Genomic DNA, 20,420 nt, shown 5'->3' on the forward strand with positions numbered 1-20,420 from the left:
TAACCTCAAAGGAAACCAAACCTATCCACATTATAATTAAACTGCTGACAACTAAGATAAAGAAAAAAATCTTGAAAGTAGACAGAAAAAACAATTTCCTTTATGTATGTCCATGGGAAGAACAACTGGAAGGACTGTTTGGTTTTTCATTAGAAACCAAGGTTCTGAGAAGGCAATGCTCTGTAAAGTGCTAAAAGAAAGAACATTACACTGTCCACCTGAAACCAACATAATGTTGTAAACCAACTATATTTCAATTTTTAAAATAGGTATGTGGCAATGTAAAAAAAAAAAAGAGAGAAGAAAAGAATTGCCAGCCCAGAAGTCCATATTTCACACACATATCCTTCAGTAATGATGTCAAAATAAAACTTTCTCAGACAAACTAAGGGAACTCATTGCAGCAGGCCTTCTCTAAAATACTAGAAGGAATCCATCAACCTGAACTATTCCCTGCAGGAACTTGGAACTTCCGAATAAAGAAAGAGTAACAGATATGATAATAGACAATTTTTTTTCTTAGATTCTTTAAAATACATGTTATTACCTGAAGCAAAAATGTAAACACTGTCTGATGGAGTTGTCAATACATGTGGATGTAACATACACGCCAACTATGGCATCAAAGGGTGACTCCTAAAAAAAAGCAAAACCAAGAACACTACAAAGAGATATAGTTCAAAATCAGTGGATACATTTAAATAGATTACTAAAAGATATAGGAATATCTGAAAAGACCAGAAAGGTGTAATAGAGAAACACCCACCACAGGCACAAACTAAGAAAATAATAAAATAATACACTTAAAACCCTAAAATCAACCATACTAATGATTGTGTTAGCCTAACACACTGGGATGGAATTGGGGTCTTCTTCATGACAGGTGGATTCTTTACCAGCTGAGGTACCAGGGAAGCCTCCGTATACAAGGTTAGGTTAGGATAAAAAGAAAAGTGGTGGAGTGAGCATGCTGGGGGCAAATCCAGATAAACTGGAAAAAAAGAGAAGAGCAGGTACTTCAGGAATTTATGCAGAGATGGATTTGGGACCTTTTCCATGTTCTTTAGGAAGAGATAAAAGTTGTAAACCTTGTAAAACCTTATTAAAGTTTCACGTTAACACGCTATATTTAGAGCGGAAAATCAACCTTTAGTTTGGGATTATTTTAAAAAACAAAAGAAACATCGGTATCAGGGAAGATTTTTAAATCTCAGTATATGATTGCTCATTCCGTGATCCTCACAACGTTGCTATTTTTTTTAATAAGGGAAGAATTTATAAGGGTTAGAAAATGATGGCCTGATAGTGGCAGAGCCGTTAGATAACAATAATAATAATAAAATCAGAATCGGGAAGGAATGAAAGATTAAAGAAGAAAACGAAACTAAGGAGAGGTGAGAGGAGCTGCGGACAAGAACAAGTCATCAAGGCAACTGGAAATTTTCATGAATTACGACACGGAGGTCAGGAACTCCTTTAGGGTGGGGCAGAAACTTGGGTGGCAGACGTTGTTTAGAAACAGCCTGGTTGATGACCTTATTCAGAGCTGGAAGAACGACCATTCCTTTCCTACCATTGTCAGTCTAAAGAGGCTGAAAGGAGATGGGCAACTGAACTCCTTAGGGTCCTTTCAGGTTGAGAACCCCAGCCTTCAGTCTCCCTGTCTGCAGCTCTATCTTAGGCGGGCAATTTTGAAACGCGGGAGTGGCTGGGGCTCGGAAACCTAAATTCCGAGGCGGCCGGCCCCCAAATCTCACAAGGATATACTGTTAAGTTCGTTTCTCCAGGACACGTATATCCTCTTAATACAGATGTAATCAGAACCACAAACCCTTTACAGGCACCACCTCACGTTCCAGTGTGAATCCCCTTAAGCCCAAGCTACTAGAAACCCCGCCTCCACCTGTAACCATGGGAACGGCTGACACGCCGCAAGCCGGAGATTCCTGTTTCCGCCCCCTCCCTAACAAATATTGTTTCCCACTAGCTGTCCACATGGGCGCAACGCCTCTCTATTGGTCAGGACCCCAGGACCGTGCCTTGCCCCAGCCAATAATCGGCCTGTGCACGTGCACCCTCGCGTACCCTGATTGGTCACCACTCGTTGATCACGCACTGCCGTCCTGCTTCAGCCCCGTGCTCAGGGGCGCCAATGATATGACTCAGTAATCCTTTACAACCAATCGGCACGTCGCGGGGCTCCCAGCCGGCCTATGGGCGTGCGCCGGAGGTGGGGTGTCCCGGCCCCTCGCCTTCGCCAGCTGGGTTTGTTAAAGCGACAGGCCCTACGGCGCGCCGGGGCTCCACTGGGCAGCGCACGGCGGGCGCGGGGGCCCTCGGCGTGCGCCTGGCGCCCGTGACAGCGGCGCCGCTCGGCTCGCGACCTCGGCTCCGGGTCGCTGCCGACCGCCTCGGCGCGGCCGCGTCGCCCGGTAGGATGGGCGGCGAGGCAGGGTCCGCGGCAGCGGCGGCGGGCTCCGAGGGCCGCGTGAAGAGCTTGGGTCTGGTGTTCGAGGACGAGCGCAAGGGCTGCTACTCGAGCGGCGAGACCGTGGCTGGACACGTGCTGCTGGAGGCGGCCGAGCCGGTGGCCCTGCGCGCGCTGCGCCTGGAGGCCCAGGGCCGCGCCACCGCCTCCTGGGGCCCGAGCACCGGTGCCGCTGCCCCGGCGGCCGCCTCGGAGGTGGAGTACCTCAACGTGCGCCTCAGCCTGCGCGAGCCCCCGGCCGGTGAGCGCCGACCCCGGCCTGGGAGAGGGGCCGGGGGGGACGGGGAAGGAGCGCTCCGGGGGACGCCCGCCGGCCAGGGGTCCGGGGAGAAGGTTTCCGGGGGTGGGGTCCGCTCGCGGGGTGGCCCAGCATCCCTTTGGGGGCTGTGACGGGCGAGCAACAATGCCTGCGCACCTCCGCCTCACAACCCCGGAGAAAAGGTTCTCCTCTCCACCTGGCGCCCCGCTCCTGCCTCGCTGGGAGCTGCATCGGGGGTCCCAGGACCGTCTAGGCAGGCTGTGGGAGTGAGCCGTTGCCATGGGAACCAGGATCTGGGGCTCTAGGTCCTGTTCCTTGTGGCCTAAGGAATGGAGGGCAGAACCAGTCTGTCCTGATGTGCCCGGTGTTTTACGGGTCTTCCCTTCATCAGCATTCCTCCCTGCCCCGCCATCAACCCCCAACTCGCATCCTTCTTGCTTCATGATGAGTTAGCAAAAAGCTCAAATCTTAGGAGGGAAGTCGTTCCCTGAGCATTAGGAGTTCAAAGGAAGTGCTTTTTGACTTGATCCATCATCCTGGGATTCCCCCCTTTTGGGGAGCGGGTTTAAGAGTTCTACCTTTGTCTTTATGCTTCGCTTCTTTTTGTTCTCTTTGCATCTTCTTCCTTCCTTCCTTACACCCCCCCTAAACCTTGAGTTCCAATGGGATCTGGCCACTGAAAGAGTTTGTGGAGGAATGATGACCCTGCTTCTGAAGTCGTTAATAGTGTAGGATTTTCCAGAAGTACCCCTGTGAAAATTCAAAGCATGTATTCTCTTAATGTTGGTGCAAAAATAGATTCCCTTAAAATACCAGGGACAGTGAGTCTTAGTCTTCTTTTAGTTGAGGAGCTCCTTTAAACTGTTTTACCTTTTTGCCTCATCAGCTTCAGCATTTATCTGTAAAATGAAACAGTGATGTAGACTCTCCGCCTTTGAAGAGTAAAATGCAGTGTATCAATGTTTACCCTTTGCTATGTATTATACAAAAATCAATAGTAAACGCAGTTTTGCCTTGTCCTGCTATGGAACAGTAGTTCACAGTTAAATCTTTAAGGTATGTGAGCATCAACTAATTCCAAAAACTTCAGTGAGGAAAGCACATGTGAACCAAAGCCCTCTCTGGGATTAATAAATGCAGTATATTAGGTGACAGTTCTTTCTTACTTTATGCCCTTTCATCAGTATGGTTTCCAGAATCAGCCCACACAGGCCTTCCCCAAAGGTAACAGACAACACAGATTTTCAAAATGGCTGACTGGAGTCAAGGGCAATGGAAGAGGGAAGTAACTGAGATTTGTCCAGGTTTTCAGACTCTGTGTCCATATCTACTGAGTTTTTGTCCACGGCTTTGAACTGCCTGTATGTCTGTGCCCATAACTACTGAGTAAATAGATATAAGAGTAATAGAAGTTAGACCTGGGATTTGCAGTGGGAAAAACGCTTTGGTGAAATACAGACTATCAAATAGTGTTCTGATTCACAAGTCAGATTTTTTGTTATTCTGATGAAATAGAATGGCTCATTCTAGACAACCTGAAAAATCTTAGCTTGTTTTAGAACATACAGTAACAAACACTGACGAAAAGTAAAATCATAAGTCTATTTTAGTTGACTTAATGAGGGGGGGACCTCCTAATATCTATAGTCTGGGAAAAGTTAGCAACATTATATAACTGTAGATCTTAGGTTTGTTTAATTTCAAAATCTAGCTGAATTCCAGTCACCTGAAGAGATTTTTTGAAATCTAGGTGATGGGATGTGTTTTCAAAAAATCTACTGGATAATTTGTTAGCCTTGTTAATCTAACTACTTGCTGTTTTGGTGGTTGATTTTCTTCATATTTTTATCAGTAATGGTAGAAAAACAAGACACATCAGAGAGTTGGTTTCACATGTTGGCGGCGCACCAGAAGGATGACCTTGTGTACATTCCTCAACCTTTGAGCTGCAGGCTCTGCCGCTGTGTTGGTCTGGTAGCTTAGGACTCACCAGTGCCCTGAATTCTGTGCTTGGGCTGAGGAACCATGAGTGAATGAAGCATCTTGTGACATTGTAGGTCTCATTGCATAAGGCAAAGGTAATAAACCTTGAGAGCAGAAATGGACACATGATTCAGTTTATGGACCTTCTTAATTAAAAGTTAATAAAGAGGAAGAACGCAAGCCAAGATTTGATCCCAGTGCTGCGCTATATGTGCTTAGTCACGCAGTCATGTCCAACTCTTTGTGACCCCATGGAGACATGGGGTGTGTCCTGCCTGGCTCCTCTGTCCTTTGGAGATTCTCCAGGAAAGAATACTAAAATGGGTTGCCATGCCCTCCTCCAGGGGAATCTTCCCAACCCAGGGATTGAACCCAGGTCTCCCGCATTGCAGGCAGATTGTTTACTGTCTGAGGCACCAGGGAAGCCCCAGAATACTGGAGTGGGTAGCCTATCCCTTCTCCAGTGGAACTTCCCGACCCAGGTATCGAACCAGGGTCTCCTGCATTGCAGGCAGATTCTTTACCAGCTGAGCTACCCAACTCTCTGAACAGTTTTTTTTTTTTTTTCCCTCTTTATGTTTTGAGGTAATTCAAAGTCATTTTATTTTTTTAATATAAATTTATTTATTTTAACTGGAGGCTAATTATTTTACAATATTGTATTGGTTTTGCCATACATTGACATGAATCCTCCACGGGTGTACATCAAAGTCATTTTAAATGTTCTGGTTCCTATTTGTTTTTTTTCTGAAGAGAGAACTTCATCTCTCTTATTCTCTTCCAATGTCCTGCACAACTCTGTTCTTCACGCTTGCCTGCCATGCCCTTCCCTTCACCTAACCCTTGTCTCCATGCCAACCCCTTACATCAACTGCAGAGATGGTTCACCGCCCCCCACCCCCCACCCCAACCCACCCCCCAACAATAGACTGGGCATCCTAGGGTCATTCAGTTCAGTTGAGTCACTCAGTTGTGTCCAACTCTTTGTGACCCCATGAATCGCAGCACACAAGGCCTCCCTGTCCATTACCAACTCCTGGAGTTTATTCAAACTCATGTCCATCGAGTGATGCCATCCAGCTATCTCATCCTCTGCCGTCCCCTTCTCCTCCTGCCCCTAATCCTTCCCAGCATCAGGGTCTTTTCCAATGAGTCAACTCTTCACATGAGGTGGCCAAAGTATTGGAGTTTCAGCTTCAACATCAGTCCTTCCAATGAACACCCAGAACTGATCTTTAGAATAGACTGATTGGATCTCCTTGCTGTCCAGCCTAGGGTCATTACTTGCATACAAGTGTCTGCAGCCATCTTTCCTCCCAAGGTCTATTTGGAGATTGAAGTTACTTAGCTTTGTATCAGCTTTGTAGCTGACAATCACTATAAATTTTGGACGTAATGAAATCCACATCTTTAAACATTTTAAGTACTTTATTGTGTTGAGCTATCTGATGATTACAATTTGGAACTTTAGCCCAGGTCTCAGGAGTATCAGGATTCCTTGAGCCTCATACTTGATAGTTACAGAGTAGACAGGCTTTCCCGCCTTCTGGTGCTGGGGCTTGTTTAGTGGCCCTGGACACACTTGAGCCCTGGGACTCACTCTGTCACTATTATTTAACATGTTATTAACATTTAACATGTCCCTATGACTTATCACTTTGCCTCCAAGTTAACCACCTGTTGAATATTTCTGAGTGACTGTAAGTGGCAAACGCTGTTATGATTTTTTTTCACCTAATATATCACACATTGAAAATCGGAGATACATTTAGGAGAGTTAATGAGCCAGTGATGCATTCCCTTTTCCTAAAAGTACAAGGTTGAAAGTGAGAAGGGTCTCCCTGGTGGCTCAGATGGTAAAGAATCTGCCTTCATTGCAGGAGTCCCAGGCTTGATCCCTGGGTCTGAAAGCTCCTCTGGAGAAGGGGACCGCTATCCACTCCAGAATTCCTGCCTGAGAATCCCATGAACAGAAGAGCCTGGCAGGCCACAGTCCATAGGGTGGCAAAGAGTCAGATATGACCGAGTGACTAACACTTATAACTTTCAAAAGTATAGGGTTGAAATACTAACTGAATTGATGAAGGGCTTAGACTATTACGTTCTAAGACCTATTAACTGTTTAACCATTTCACTAGTGATTTCTCACCTTTAAATTTTTTTTTAATGAATGATTACAATAGAAATCTCCATTTTAGTATCAACTGACCAAGCAGATCTCAGAGAGAAAGTGCTCAATCTGTGCTGCACTTTTTTCATCTCAAGTCACCCCCACCCTTGGGGGATTTAGTTCTGTACCTGGATCTGTGCACACAGATTGAAGGGAACGTTTATAGGTCTCCCTGGGGAGCCACCCAACCAGCACTGATGTCCCTGGCATTTTCTTTGAAGCTGGGCACTCAGTCGGCACTCCAGCGGTGCCTCTGACCTTGCTCAGGCCATCCATAGTCTGCCTCCCAGCTTTCTCATGGTCAGGGGTAAGCTGACCCCAGAGCAGGAGGAAGGAGCTGTGGCCATGCCTGGCCATCCACACTTCTCTGTCCCAAGCAAAACAACATTCTCTATTGATCAGTAGTGATTCCTGCCTAATAACTGGTCCTGTTGAATTGGCTGTTAAGTATTATACCCAATATGCATAGCACACCAAGGAAATTTTTCACCTCCTTTTCCAGCTCTGCCCAAAGAGTATATAGTCTGATTTTTGTGATATGCCTAAAATAAATAGATCTGTTTGTTTTTTTTTTCTAAATTAGTTTTGGGTCCTATGTAGTATTTGTATCTCAGGTCAGTATAATAGTATACTAACATATTATACTCATGCTAGTATACAAGTGGGGAAAATAAATGTTTATGTGTATATAGGTATGTATGGTTGTGTATACATACATATGTATGTGGGAGCTCTGGTACTTGATGGCAATTATGTAATTGGTCTATTTGCAGATAGCATATATGTTTATATACATATATGTGTAATTTGAAATTGATTGAGCTTGGTAAAAGTTGATTCAAAATTTATCAATAATTCTCTAAATCTCGGGTTAATGTACTTTTTGAAGTATATTCAGTGGTACAGCCAGGAGAACCTCCCTTTAAAAAAAATTATGATTTACACTGAAAATTCTTGATCTAATATGAAACTTAAATAAAAATATATTGTCTTTTTTAGGGGAAGGCATCCTCTTACTACAGCCTGGAAAACATGAATTTCCATTTAGTTTTCAACTTCCATCTGAGTAAGTGAAACTGTGAAGCTTTGGGGGTTTTCTTTCCCTGAACGTGTCTGTACATTGTATGGTTACTGAGTACCTTCTAACATTCAGGTGTAAATATTTATCCTAACTAACCCCTGATAGATCCCACCCCTGTCACCTTTCTTTTCTTTAACTGACACTTAATTTAAGGGGTTTCCCCCATGGATTGGAGAAGGCAATGGCAACCCAGTACTCTTGCCTGGAAAATCCCATGGACAGAGGAGCCTGGTAGGCTGCAGTCCATGGGCCGCTAAGAGTCAGACACAACTGAGCGACTTCACTTTTCACTTTTCACTTTCATGCATTGGAGAAGGAAATGGCAACCCACTCCAGTGTTCTTGCCTGGAGAATCCCAGGGACAGGGGAGCCTGGTGGGCTGCTGTCTATGGGTCTCACAGAGTCGGACACCACTGAAGTGACTTAGCAGCAGCAGCTACATGGATCAGTGGTAAAGAATCTGCCTGCCAAGCAGAAAATGCAGGTTTGATCCCTGGGTGGGAAAGATCTTCTGGGGAAGGAAATGGCAACCCACTCCAGAAAATCCCATGGACGGAGGAGCCTGGCAGGTTACAGTCCATGGGATCACAAAGAGTCACAACTGAGCGACTAAACCACCACAACACTTTTAAGAGTTTTTCCCTGTTTTGAACTGAAAAAGAAATTTTAAAAATCACGTCTTCGGTTTCTTGCAGACCTCTGGTAACCTCCTTCACTGGGAAATATGGAAGCATTCAATACTGTGTGAGAGCAGTTTTGGAACGACCCCAGGCACCTGATCAGAGCGTTAAGCGGGAACTCCAGGTGGTCAGTCACATCGATGTCAACACACCAGCATTGCTAGTACGTTCTTCCACCCTCCCTTCCCCTGCCCCTCGTCCTCTTTGCTTTCAGCCATCATCCCTGCATTTAGCAAGTCTAGTGGCTGCCTGTCCTGTCACTTTTTGATGTAATCTTATAACCCATATGCATTCACTATAAATATATGATTCTAGTCGGGCAAATTACAAATTGTGTACGGTAATACTCTTGATTGTGTCCCTGTTATTCAGGGCTTCTTTTGCCAAGAAGTTACATGGGCTCGAAATGCATTAATAAGGCTTAATAATAATAATGCGCACACACAGAGTAGTTACTTTTCCAGAGCAGCCACAGTCACAGGGCTGTGGTATTCTAAACTCTTCCCTAATAGCAGGGTGAGGAACAGTAATTACAGAAGAGTACTAATCACGCTCAGCCTGTTATTGACGCTCAGGCCATTATACTGTGTCTCCGTGCATTTTGCATGTCATTTTCTAATGCTAAGTGAGTATGTGCAGCTGCTCTGGACTTCCTTTCACTTCTCATTTCCTTATGACAGATTTGGCTGCATTAAAGCATTGAACTTCTAATAATCACCAGAAATACTGTAGGCTGATAAGAAAGATCAGGCTGTAAGTAACAACAGAATAGGCAAGATGGGAGCTAATGAGGTAGATTCTTTTATCTAAACCCATATTATCAAAATAATATAAAATTATACCTTATACTTTCATGATAGCTAGTAAGGACCTAATGGTTCATCATTTAAATATGAATGAATGATTTTTTTTTACTTAATAATGTAAACTTTCCATCATGATACTGATGTTGCAAAGATGTATTTTTAGTACTGGAGGTTTCTTCTTTCTAGCCAGTGTTTTTAAAGATCAGGGAAAAAAAAACAGGAGTTAAAAGTTGTTTAACTCTTATTTTCACACAAAAATAAAATAGAATTTACTGTTATGAAATTATTATGAAAATGTAACAGATAAGCCCTAGCTGCATGATCCCTTGCGGCCAAAATCATGCAATAGCCTGACCCAGCTTATAGCTGTGACTTATCACCTGTTCAGCACCTATTTTGAAAATTGATGATGCTAATGACTGCCTTGTGGTTTTAAAAACTACTTAGAATTGGGTGGTTAACTAATTCCAATTTATTTGTGGGGCCATTGTGGCAAATAATTTAATTTTTTTTTTTTTTTTTTGCAAAAAGAGATGCTAATTATCCTTTACTATCTTTCAACAATTAAAAAGCTATATATTGCAACTTTGGATTTTACAGTGAATTTTGGCTTGTGCTTCTTGTATTCTTGTAAACTGAGTATTTTAAACCTTGTGTTTTTTGTTTTTTGTTTTTGCTGATGTAGAATAGAAAGTTGGGTGCTGAGTTCAATAATCCTTTAGATCCGTTACATTGGTGTGTTGTTGTACTGCCATAACACAAAAGCCCCAAATTATTCTAAGTACCCTTGAAATTTCTGCCTAATAATTCATTTGAAGTAAGGACAAAAGGCTGTTTGCTTATTCAACATTTTAAACGCCAGGACAAATAGAACATTCTGATTATTGATTTGAATGCCGTTTCTCCTTCTCCTGATCTACACCTAAAGTCTTTTTTTAGAAAAGGTAGTTCTGTCGTGTTAATAGGGACTGCTACAGTTAGGTTCTGATTGCTTTTTTAAAGGATGATGTATCATTTCCCAGAACCATAATGAAAATACAGAATAAAATAGCATGCTGTCACCCTAATTTGAATCTGAAAATTCACTTAGTTTTCCTGAAAAGGGAATGATTTTTAATGCTTTCTTTCAGTATGTTACATAAAATGTCACAGGAAGATGAAAAAAGGTTGATTTGTTTTTTTGGAAGACATTTCTTTACAACTATTTTATTTTAAAAAATGATATAACTTGTATGAATTTTCTAGATCAATGTAAGTAATTCTATTATTTGAACTTTTAAAGACCCCTGTATTGAAAACTCAAGAGAAAATGGTTGGCTGTTGGTTTTTCACTTCTGGTCCAGTCTCGCTGAGTGCCAAAATTGAAAGAAAGGGATACTGCAATGGTAAGCAAACTGTCTAAAATTCCAAATGCAAGATTCATTGATTAGCTAATTGAAAGTAATTTTCAATAATATGTTTTGTGATTAATGAAGTATATACTATTTTAAAACATGAGTAATATGATTCTAGTATAAGTCATTGATATTTAAATATTTGTAAATAGATGAGTAGATACCAACAATCCTAATATTTCTGACTTCAGTCCTGGTACATTCATAACTGACAACAAAATAAGAAGATGCCAGAATTTATTTTAATGTTGCAGAAGACTGTTCCAAGCAGTGTTGCTTGGAAGAGAGCTGTTGCTGTATGAAAATACTGTTAGACATTCTGACTCCATGCTGGGAATTGTACACACAGGGCTAAAATGTAGGACGTTGACACTCTTTAACACAGACTAATACCAGAACAACCATCTGTGAAAGGCCCATTTCCATCCAGTGGATTTGGCCCTGCTCCAGGGTTCTGGCTGTTTGGAGACAGGGGTGGTATGGGATACTACGACAGTGGGTGTGTAATGTGGATGTGAAATTTGTTTACACCATCCATTGCTTAACATCCGTTCCTAAAGTGCAAACTTTGTTCTTTTTTTGGGCAGGTTTTGTTAAGCATTGATGAGTTTGGTACTTGATAGTACTAAATCATTTATTTGTATATCGTCTCTCAATTTTTATAGATCATGGTCATTTATGGATCTTTAGAACTGGTAGCCTAATATTGCTACATTAGAAAAGTGAATCTTGGAATAATTAGAAAACATGATCTGCACAAGCTGCAGTGAAGTTTCTTTTCTCTGACTCAGATTTGCAGGGTAAATTTTTCCATGAGGGTTCTCAATTTCTTGGTCACGTTGCTACATTTCAGTTTCCGTCAGGGACGGCTCTGTTCCACTGTGGTGAGAACTTCCAAGTCTCTGAAGGTGTTTCTGTTTTCTTTTTAGGAGAAGCTATTCCGATCTATGCAGAAATAGAGAATTGTTCCTCTCGTCTGGTTGTTCCCAAAGCTGCCATTTTCCAGACTCAGACTTACCTGGCCAGCGGGAAGATGAAGACCGTACGGCTCATGGTGGCCAACGTGCGCGGGAACCACATCGCCTCCGGGAGCACCGACACTTGGAACGGGAAGACCCTCAAGATCCCACCCGTGACGCCGTCCATCCTGGACTGCTGCATTATCCGCGTGCACTACTCCTTAGCCGTGAGTGCGGAGCCCGGGGCGTAAGACGCGGGGCGTGCCCTGCCCTATTCCTTAGCCTTGAGTGCAGACCCGGGGCATAAGACGCGGGGCGTGCCCTACTCCTTAGCCTTGAGTTCGGACCCAGGGCGTAAGACGCGGGGCGTGCCCTACTCCTTAGCCGTGAGTGCACAGCCTGGGGCGTAAGATGCGGCCCTACTCCTTAGCCGTGAGTGCGCAGCCTGGGGCGTAAGGCGCGGGGCTGGGAGCCAGGCCCGGTGCTGTGCCGCCGAGGGATGTCCTTTTATGTCCGTGTCACAACAGATTGTGAAATAGAGGGTCGGCCTGTTTTTTTCATCAAAAACTAGCCCCCTGAGGGGTTTAATTAAGCTGGAAGAACGAAGGTGCCATCAGGGCTGCTCGCTCCAGTGAAGATGCATCCTTAACTTCCTGTGGTTTTGTGTGAGCCGTGGTCACTGACAGTGAAGCGTGTTCAGGACAGTTCTCCAGCACAGAGCGTTCTCTGTATTTTGTGGGCTCTTCATTCGGTTTGCTCATTTTATTCTGTCAGGACAGTTTGCGATTGTGTTGGGAATAGTAGCAGACAAAAGAAGCTTTTTTTATGAAAAAATAATTGGGTTACTGACTATGAGGTTTAACTTACATTTGTGCCTCTCTCTCTCTTGTTGTGGTTTTGGTTTTTGGCATATTAGGTGTACATTCACATTCCTGGTGCTAAAAAGTTGATGCTTGAGCTGCCCTTAGTGATTGGCACAGTTCCATACAATGGTTTTGGCAGCAGAAACTCCAGCGTTGCCAGCCAGTTCATTATGGATATGAGCTGGTTGACACTGACTCTACCGGAACAGCCCGAAGGTAAGATGTTTTGAGGTTCTTTCATGATGAAGTCACAGGAGCAGCGTGTGTGAGATAGGAAGTGCTTAGATGATAATCACTACTGCCACTGTGGCTGTCCTCACTCTTCTTATTACTAGAAATCAGCAGACAGTATTCTAGGCAGGGACTTGAGAGTTTGGCCTAGCCAAGACACAGAATTCCCAATGGCACGTCCAGAAATACCATCCATCCACATCTCCCAACTGCTGTTTATAATAGGTAAATAATGAAAAATAATCAGAGTGTGGTTATGTATTTTTTGTAGCCACATTTCATGATTTTTTTTTTTTACCTATACTGTAATGTACGCAACTCAAGAGACTAGAATAGAATCAGTGTTCAGTCGCTCAGTCGTGTCCGACTCTTTGTGTAGTACTTAATAAAGGCAGAATCTATTGAACATTTTTTGTTGTAATGGGCATAAAAGCTTCCTGATTAGAGGGAAGAATACCATTTATTTTCAAATTAAGCTAAATTTCTTATTTTTATCAATTCAGAAGACATTAATGTAACTAGTTTCTGCCTGGATTTCTTAGATCCAACTGTTTTTTTGGTTTGTTTTTTGGTTTTTTTCAGCACCACCAAATTATGCAGACGTGGTGTCAGAGGAAGAATTCTCTAGACACGTTCCTCCTTACCCTCAGCCCCCTAATTGTGAGGGAGAGTCGTGCTGTCCTATGTTTGCCTGCATCCAGGAATTCCGATTTCAGCCTCCGCCACTGTATTCAGAGGTAAACACATTAAAAGGAAACTAGGCTTGTGCTGTTCTGTTTGTAAATAATCTTGTGTCCGTTGTTGATTCCCAGTTATTAAAAGATACATACAACAATTTTCTATGGTGATGATGATAAATTATCACTGGTCCATTTACCACATTTTCCAATATTTTCTTGGTACTTTCTAGCATGCCTATAGAGTATCATGAATTGCCTTTAAGGACACGGAATACAGAGAACTTAATAGTATTCTTAGAACTTAGAAGTCTTTGGGACTTCTTAATAGTAGCTTTGAGCAGCTTGGCTTAACTGTCATCATGTAATTAGAAATAGGTTCTACAGTTGTGTTAGAGAACATTGCAGTAGTAATCTTGGTCTGCTTGTTTTTTCAGGTTGACCCACATCCTAGTGATGTAGAAGAGACCCAGCCTGTTTCCTTCATTCTTTGAACATGTTTCAGAAATCACTGTGTTCATCATCAAGTTAGAATGTTGGTTCTTTCCCCCTGCCATTTTGGGGAATAGGGAGGGAAGATTAGCTTAAGAACATAACATCAAGACCGAAGGTGGAAGAAATTTAAAAAATGCAACGAGAACTTTCCAGTGGGCCAACAGGAGTGTTGCGCAAGTTTGTGATGTGGTCTTGTGTTCCCTTTGAACAGTGGGATGAAGATGTGATGTGAGAAGCCTCAGAATGTACTGAAAGTCCAGATAGTGATAGAGTACGTTGAAGGGGTGCCTGTGCCAACCCAGGAGAAAGAAAGGTGCCTATGAAGAGTGGAAACACTGTGAGCGTGTCTTTAGAAGGTTTCTCAGAGTGGAGCAGCTGTATCTTAAGCTTTGAGGCAGTGTGGACGTATTGGGAGGAGACTTGATTTTAGAGAATGTAGCAGCTCAAGAATGTGCATGAGCAGGAAAGGGGCCCACTCTAAATACGAAGCGAGACCCTGCAGTGTCAGGGTCGTCATGATTTCCTCCCATACTCGATAGGACTGAAGGTCCTTAAAAGAATCCTTATCTGAGCTCATGGTCTTAGGAGGTACTAATGAAGTACAGTTTTCACTCTTTTAATGATAGTCTAAGAAGTAGTTTATAAATTGGCTCTACAGTATTATGAAACCAAGAATGAGTTCCTTAAAAGGCTTGTCAGTTGAAAGGGGAAAGGTGAATTCAACTTGAGAACACATTTTGTTGAAGTTGCCACTTCTTAACCCCCTTTAAGTACTTTAGCACGGTACATGTTTGATTTTCCTCGTGTCTTAGTTACCTAGGAGCATATTTTAAAAAGGGTTAAAAAAACAAAAAAGCTTGCATCCTTAGGATGCGTTGATAACTGCACAGTGAGGGGGAAAAGGCCTTTTCTTACCTACCTCTAACGGTGTTATCAGAATCAGAGTCAGTTTAAAGCTCCAGGCCTGAGAAGTCTTCTCTGGAGTTTCTGCTCATTTGTCTATAGCAGTCTTATCTCTCCTATTCCCAAAGCTGAAACTGGACTAAAGGCAAAACTTGTAAGGTTAGCATTAGATGAAGGTTAGTATGTGTATACCAAAGGGTATTTCAAGTTAATGTAAAATCAAGAAGGCAGAAATACCATTTTTTTTTAAGTCATAAAGTTAATTCCTCTCAAGAGACATAAGTGTACTGGTATGATGGCAGTCACTGTGTTGTCCATTGTTATTCCACTTCTTTAGTAATTCTATTTAAACTGTGATTTTTTTTTTTATCATTTTGGTGCAATATATTACTATCCTTTAACCTCAGGATATTCAGACCAACAAGATTGTGTTGCTGCTAAAAGTCTGAGCAGTGTTTTTATGTCCCTCTGTCACCTCCTAGTCAGAGTCAAACGTTCACTTGTTTTTACTTTAATCTGTTGGTTTCATGAGCTGAGAGTATTTCCGGATGCTGAGTGGAAGGGAGGTCAGGATCCCCATGATAGAGATTTTGGACCAGCCCAGTACTTTGGTTTTCTCCACATCCTAAGGGTTTGCTCTAGAAACCCTGGTGCTTCCCATGCCAAATACTGTACTTCACTCAACTGAATGATTAGCTTTTCTTTCGATCAGTATACTCAGTTAGAAAAGTCCTAAGGTTAAATTTTGTATGTAAAAATTAGATGGACATTTGATCAGGGATTTTTATACAACCATTAGGTAAATGTACACTTAATCCTTCTGGGCATACCTCTCTTCTCTGTAATCACGTAAGCATCTTAAGCCGTTCTTCCATTGTACGCCCCTGTTGAAAATCACAGTGCAAACTGTTCTCCCAGTAATTGTGGTACTGAAATTGTCATGAATCGTTACTCCTTCCTTTGGTTTTTTGGTGATCTTTTATTTTGCTTTGTTTTTGTGTGTAAGTAGCTATGTGTTGTCTGAACAGTTTTATTTGTACTTTAAAAAAAAGATCATCTCCAGCTATTTCTTGACCTCTGAATAACAGTTTACATGTTTTGTCAAGACATTGTCCATCTCCATGATACCAAAACACAGTGAAAGAAACAACAAAATTATACGGAGGAAGAGCAAGTTTGTTTATCTGACTGCAGGTAGAAAGGCAGCTGCTTACTAGGGTCTTCACTTGGATTGTCTTGCCACCTTTTTTAAAGAAATCATAAAGTGCACCCATCAAAGTAAAACAGCTGATTTTCTAGCACTTAACAAGAATAGCAAAAAGATATGATTTGCCTTATTGAATTGATATTGGTATATCTGACCTTAAGCAGTAGGTTGAAACTGCATACCTTTTTATAATCAAGAAGTTATTTGATGAATGTAGAAGATTCTACATTGGAATAGAGAATACTTGGGAATGACAATAAAAATTTAGCTGCTATTTGCTTGTTCATTCTCCTCTTGTTTCGTTTGCAAAGAAACCGTGGCCTTAGAATTTTCTTTTTGATGCAGAATTTTTTTTGAAGTTGAGAATGTGCATCTTTTGGCTCACACAATTCTTCCATGGGCAGAACTTTGATGTTTTTGTTTTGCACAATAAGAAACTCAATAGGCAGGGGTTATGTTTTTGATAAGTTAACTATCAAAGCTTTTTATTTTTATTATAAAAATGTAACAATTTAACCCACAAGGAAAAAAAAATTGTATTTTGTACTCTTGTCTGAACCCCATGGGTTCCTTTTGTTAATAAAATGATTCCACTGATGCTGTGAGTTACTAGTCGTGTTTTGTTTTTGTTAAGACTATAACTCAGATTGTTACAGATTTAAGGGAAATCAACACCATGATACAGAGCGTTACCACTAAGATCTTTCTGTAGATGTGTGCTGTCATCAGGCCAGACACAACCCTGGTGCATTCTGAGCCTGTTTCTGTGATGGCCTCAGTTTCCCCAAAAGGTAATCAGTTATTAGCATTCCAGGAAGAAGAGTAATTGATGTGAAAGATAAAGCTTAAGCTCTATTGGTCATTGAGAGAGCATTATCTCCATTTATTCTGAAATGACAGTGACTACTTCTTAAAGTTTCCTGAGTTGTCATGTTTGTTTGGCCCGAATCTTTCCAGGATTAATTTAGTAGGTCTGGTGGCAGACCTGCTAGATAGGTCTAAGTAGCCTCCTCTCTCCAGATACATACTCAAATGGACAGAAGTCATACATTTTGTACAGGGAATATGTAACAATATGTCATCTCAGAAAACTGCCTTGACCCGCTGTCCTGGAAAATTACAAACCTTAGCTAAGTGGTAAACATCAACCCAGATAATTTACTCTCCAAGTGTTTATAATGTGTGAAAGTGAAGTCGCTCAGTCGTGTCCGACTCTTTGCGACCCTGTGGACTGTAGCCCACCAGGCTCCTCCGCCCATGGGATTCTCCAGGCAAGAATACTGGAGTGGGTTGCTATTTCCTTCTCCAGGGGATCTTCCCAACCCAGGGATCGAACCCAGGTCTCCTGCATTGCAGACAGACGCTTTACCGTCTGAGCCACCAGGGAAGCCCTATAATGTGTGAGATGATGTTAAATGAGTCTCTTCTGCATCCACATTTGCAGTCAGCCATAAATTAAGTTTGTCTCATGCACTAAATAGCGAGGAAAAATTTATAAGATCACCATTAAAGTTTCTGTCGTTTATTTTGTAAAGTTGTGGGTTATAAAATTTAGAACTAGGCAGGTCATTGCAGTCTAGGACATAACCTTCAGATTAAAAATGGGGATACTAAAACCCAGAGGTGTAACCTGAAAATTTGGCCTACATTCTCTGTAAGATTGCCGCTCACTCTAAAAGTTCCTGATTCTATCAATTTAATAGAAGTTATGCAAACAGCAATTGCTTTAAATTACACAGTTTAAGACTTGCAGACCTGGGTACTACTAAGCATATACTAAATGAGTCACAGCATTTATATCTAAAAACCTTTGTCCCTTGAAAGGATACCAGTCTTTGACTAAATTGCTTCTGAAGTACTTTTGATTGGTAGCTGGAATCCTTTCTTCAGCAGAGGCATTTGAGTTTAACAAAAAGTTGCATTACCACTATAGAGAGATCCTGTGTGCCCATCACCCAGGCTCTCCCACCCATAACTATAACCTTATCAGGAAATTGACATTGACAGTAATTGATTAATTAGTGTTCAGGCCTTTTTCAGATTTTACCAGTTTTTGAGTGTACTCATTGTTCTCATGCATGTATGTATGCATATATATTCTTGGTTTTGTGTATAATTCTATGTCGGGGTTTATATTACCATTACAAATCAAGATAACTACATCACCACAAGGAAACTCCCTTGGGCTGCCCTAAGGCACTCACACCCTCTGCTTCCCTAATCCCTGACTGTTCATCTCTGTAATCTTACCATTTTGAGAATGCTTAGCTTAGATATGTACCTTTTGCAACTGCCTTTTCCACTCAGCATAACACCCTGAAGATCCATACAAGTTGTACATACTCACATGGAGAGTGTTTTCCTTTGTGTTTCAGCTACCTACAAAATTTCGGAAGAAACTGGCTATTACTTAAAATGTCATCTTGCAATTTTCAAAGAAAATATGTAACACATATGTGCACAGGCTACCTTTGTAAATATTGTGGTTTAACATTTGAAAACTACCTTTTACGCCGAAAATACAGAAGTGCAGCTTTCCACAGCCTTTGGTACTCAGCTTGCCAAAATCCATGAAGTCTATGAACGTAAATACAAAAACACAAGGGCATCAACTGCGCTTGATTTATTCATTTAACAATATTTCCCCAGAACTGCTCTTGGCGCTTTCCAGGAGGCACTAATGATAAAAAAAAACCTGCCTGCCAATGCAGGAGGCTCAAGAGATGTAGGTTCAATTCCTGGGTCGGGAAGATGCCTGAAGAGGAAACGGCGACCCACTCCAAAATTCTTGTCCAGAAAATGCTGTGGACAGAGGAGCTTGGCAGGTTACACAGCCCATGGGTCTGCAAAGAGTCAGACACAACTGAGCACACAACACCTCTCTTGGGGCTTCCCTGATGGATCAGTGGTAAAGAATCCGCCTGCCAATGCAGGAGACACAGGTTCGATCCCTGGGTCGGGAAGATCCCCTGGAGAAGGAAATGGCAACCCACTCTAGTATCCATGCCTGGGAAATCCCATGGACAGAGGATCCTGGTGGGCTACAGGGTCAGACACAACTTAGCAACTGAACAACAACAAATACCTCTCTACTAGTCTTGTACTATCTAGGAGAAGACTTCTTTAAAAATTCCTGATACTATAGCCCTTTCCCCACTGGGACCCCAGCCCCATATCTATTTGATGACTAAAGGATATAAACTGTTCTAAAAATGCTAACTTTACATATAGACACTCCTTATCATAACATAAAAATGTCCGTTGTTTTTTTATTTGGTCTTTTAGATACCAGAATCCATCTGAGTCCACTTGATAAGCATTTGGTATATGATAGCTTATTTGTAGTATCTTCTACTGCAAATATTCAGTCTTGACTGGTTTATCGAGTTGATGCACATAAAGTATAAAGGTTTATGGTCTGTAGTTGCTGTGCTTAGTCTCTCAGTCATGTCCGACTCTGTGACCCCATGGACTGTAGCCTGCCCGGCTCCTCTGTCCATGGGCTTCTCCAGGCAAGAATACTGGAGTGGCTTGCCATGCCCTCCTCCAGGGGATCTCCCAACCCAGAGATGGAACCCAGGTCTCCTGCACTGCAGGTGGATTCTTTACCTTCTGAGCCACCAGGATGCCCATGTATATAAAGTGTAAAGGTTTATGGTATATAGTTAGCTTACTTCAAAATATATTGGGTGTGTGTGTGTACATGTGCACACACAATTTCTTACCTAGAAACTTCCCTCTGCAGGCAAGATAGCTATCAAGAATTATATTGCTTATGTATCTGGGAAGACAAGAAAGGACACATTACCATCACCCAGTATCCCTCTACTAGAAGACAAAGGGTTAGCCTTATTTTTGGTAGCTGATACACTGGTGGGCAGTAAACAGATAAGAGTGAAAGAAGCTTTCAACGAAACACTTCCATATTTCATACACAGCCTGTGTCACTACAGTTCGGAAAGTTGGAAGCAAAACCCTAATACTGAACCGTAATAATCTCTGGCATAATTCAGAAGGATCCAGGAGCTCACGTGAGAACATGTAAGAAACTACACTGAATATTCACTATCAGAGCCTTATGGAGACTCGTTTAAATAGTTTCAAGAGACCTGAGATCATGGAAAAACAGCTTAGGAACTAAGTTCTTTTACAACTGTTTCTCTTTCCTAAATTAAGACAAAAGTACATGTATGTGTAAGTGAAAAGTGAAGTCGCTCAGTCGTG

General features: G+C 42.1%; 1 protein-coding gene across 1 annotated transcript; it reads left to right on the forward strand.

The window, feature by feature from the left end:
* The first annotated feature begins 2,302 nt into the window (after positions 1 to 2,302).
* On the forward strand, positions 2,303 to 16,801 carry ARRDC4 (arrestin domain containing 4). The gene is made up of 8 exons (XM_040257001.1): positions 2,303 to 2,729; positions 7,900 to 7,966; positions 8,677 to 8,824; positions 10,750 to 10,852; positions 11,791 to 12,047; positions 12,737 to 12,899; positions 13,497 to 13,651; positions 14,029 to 16,801. Exons 1-8 carry the CDS (start codon positions 2,438 to 2,440, stop codon positions 14,083 to 14,085), a joined length of 1,242 nt encoding a protein of 413 aa, XP_040112935.1. The 5' UTR covers positions 2,303 to 2,437; the 3' UTR covers positions 14,086 to 16,801.
* The last annotated feature ends 3,619 nt before the right edge of the window (positions 16,802 to 20,420 follow it).

This window comes from Oryx dammah, unplaced genomic scaffold (genome assembly GCF_014754425.2).
Source record: "Oryx dammah isolate SB20612 unplaced genomic scaffold, SCBI_Odam_1.1 HiC_scaffold_16, whole genome shotgun sequence".
In the NCBI taxonomy this organism is placed as follows: Eukaryota; Metazoa; Chordata; class Mammalia; order Artiodactyla; family Bovidae; genus Oryx; species Oryx dammah.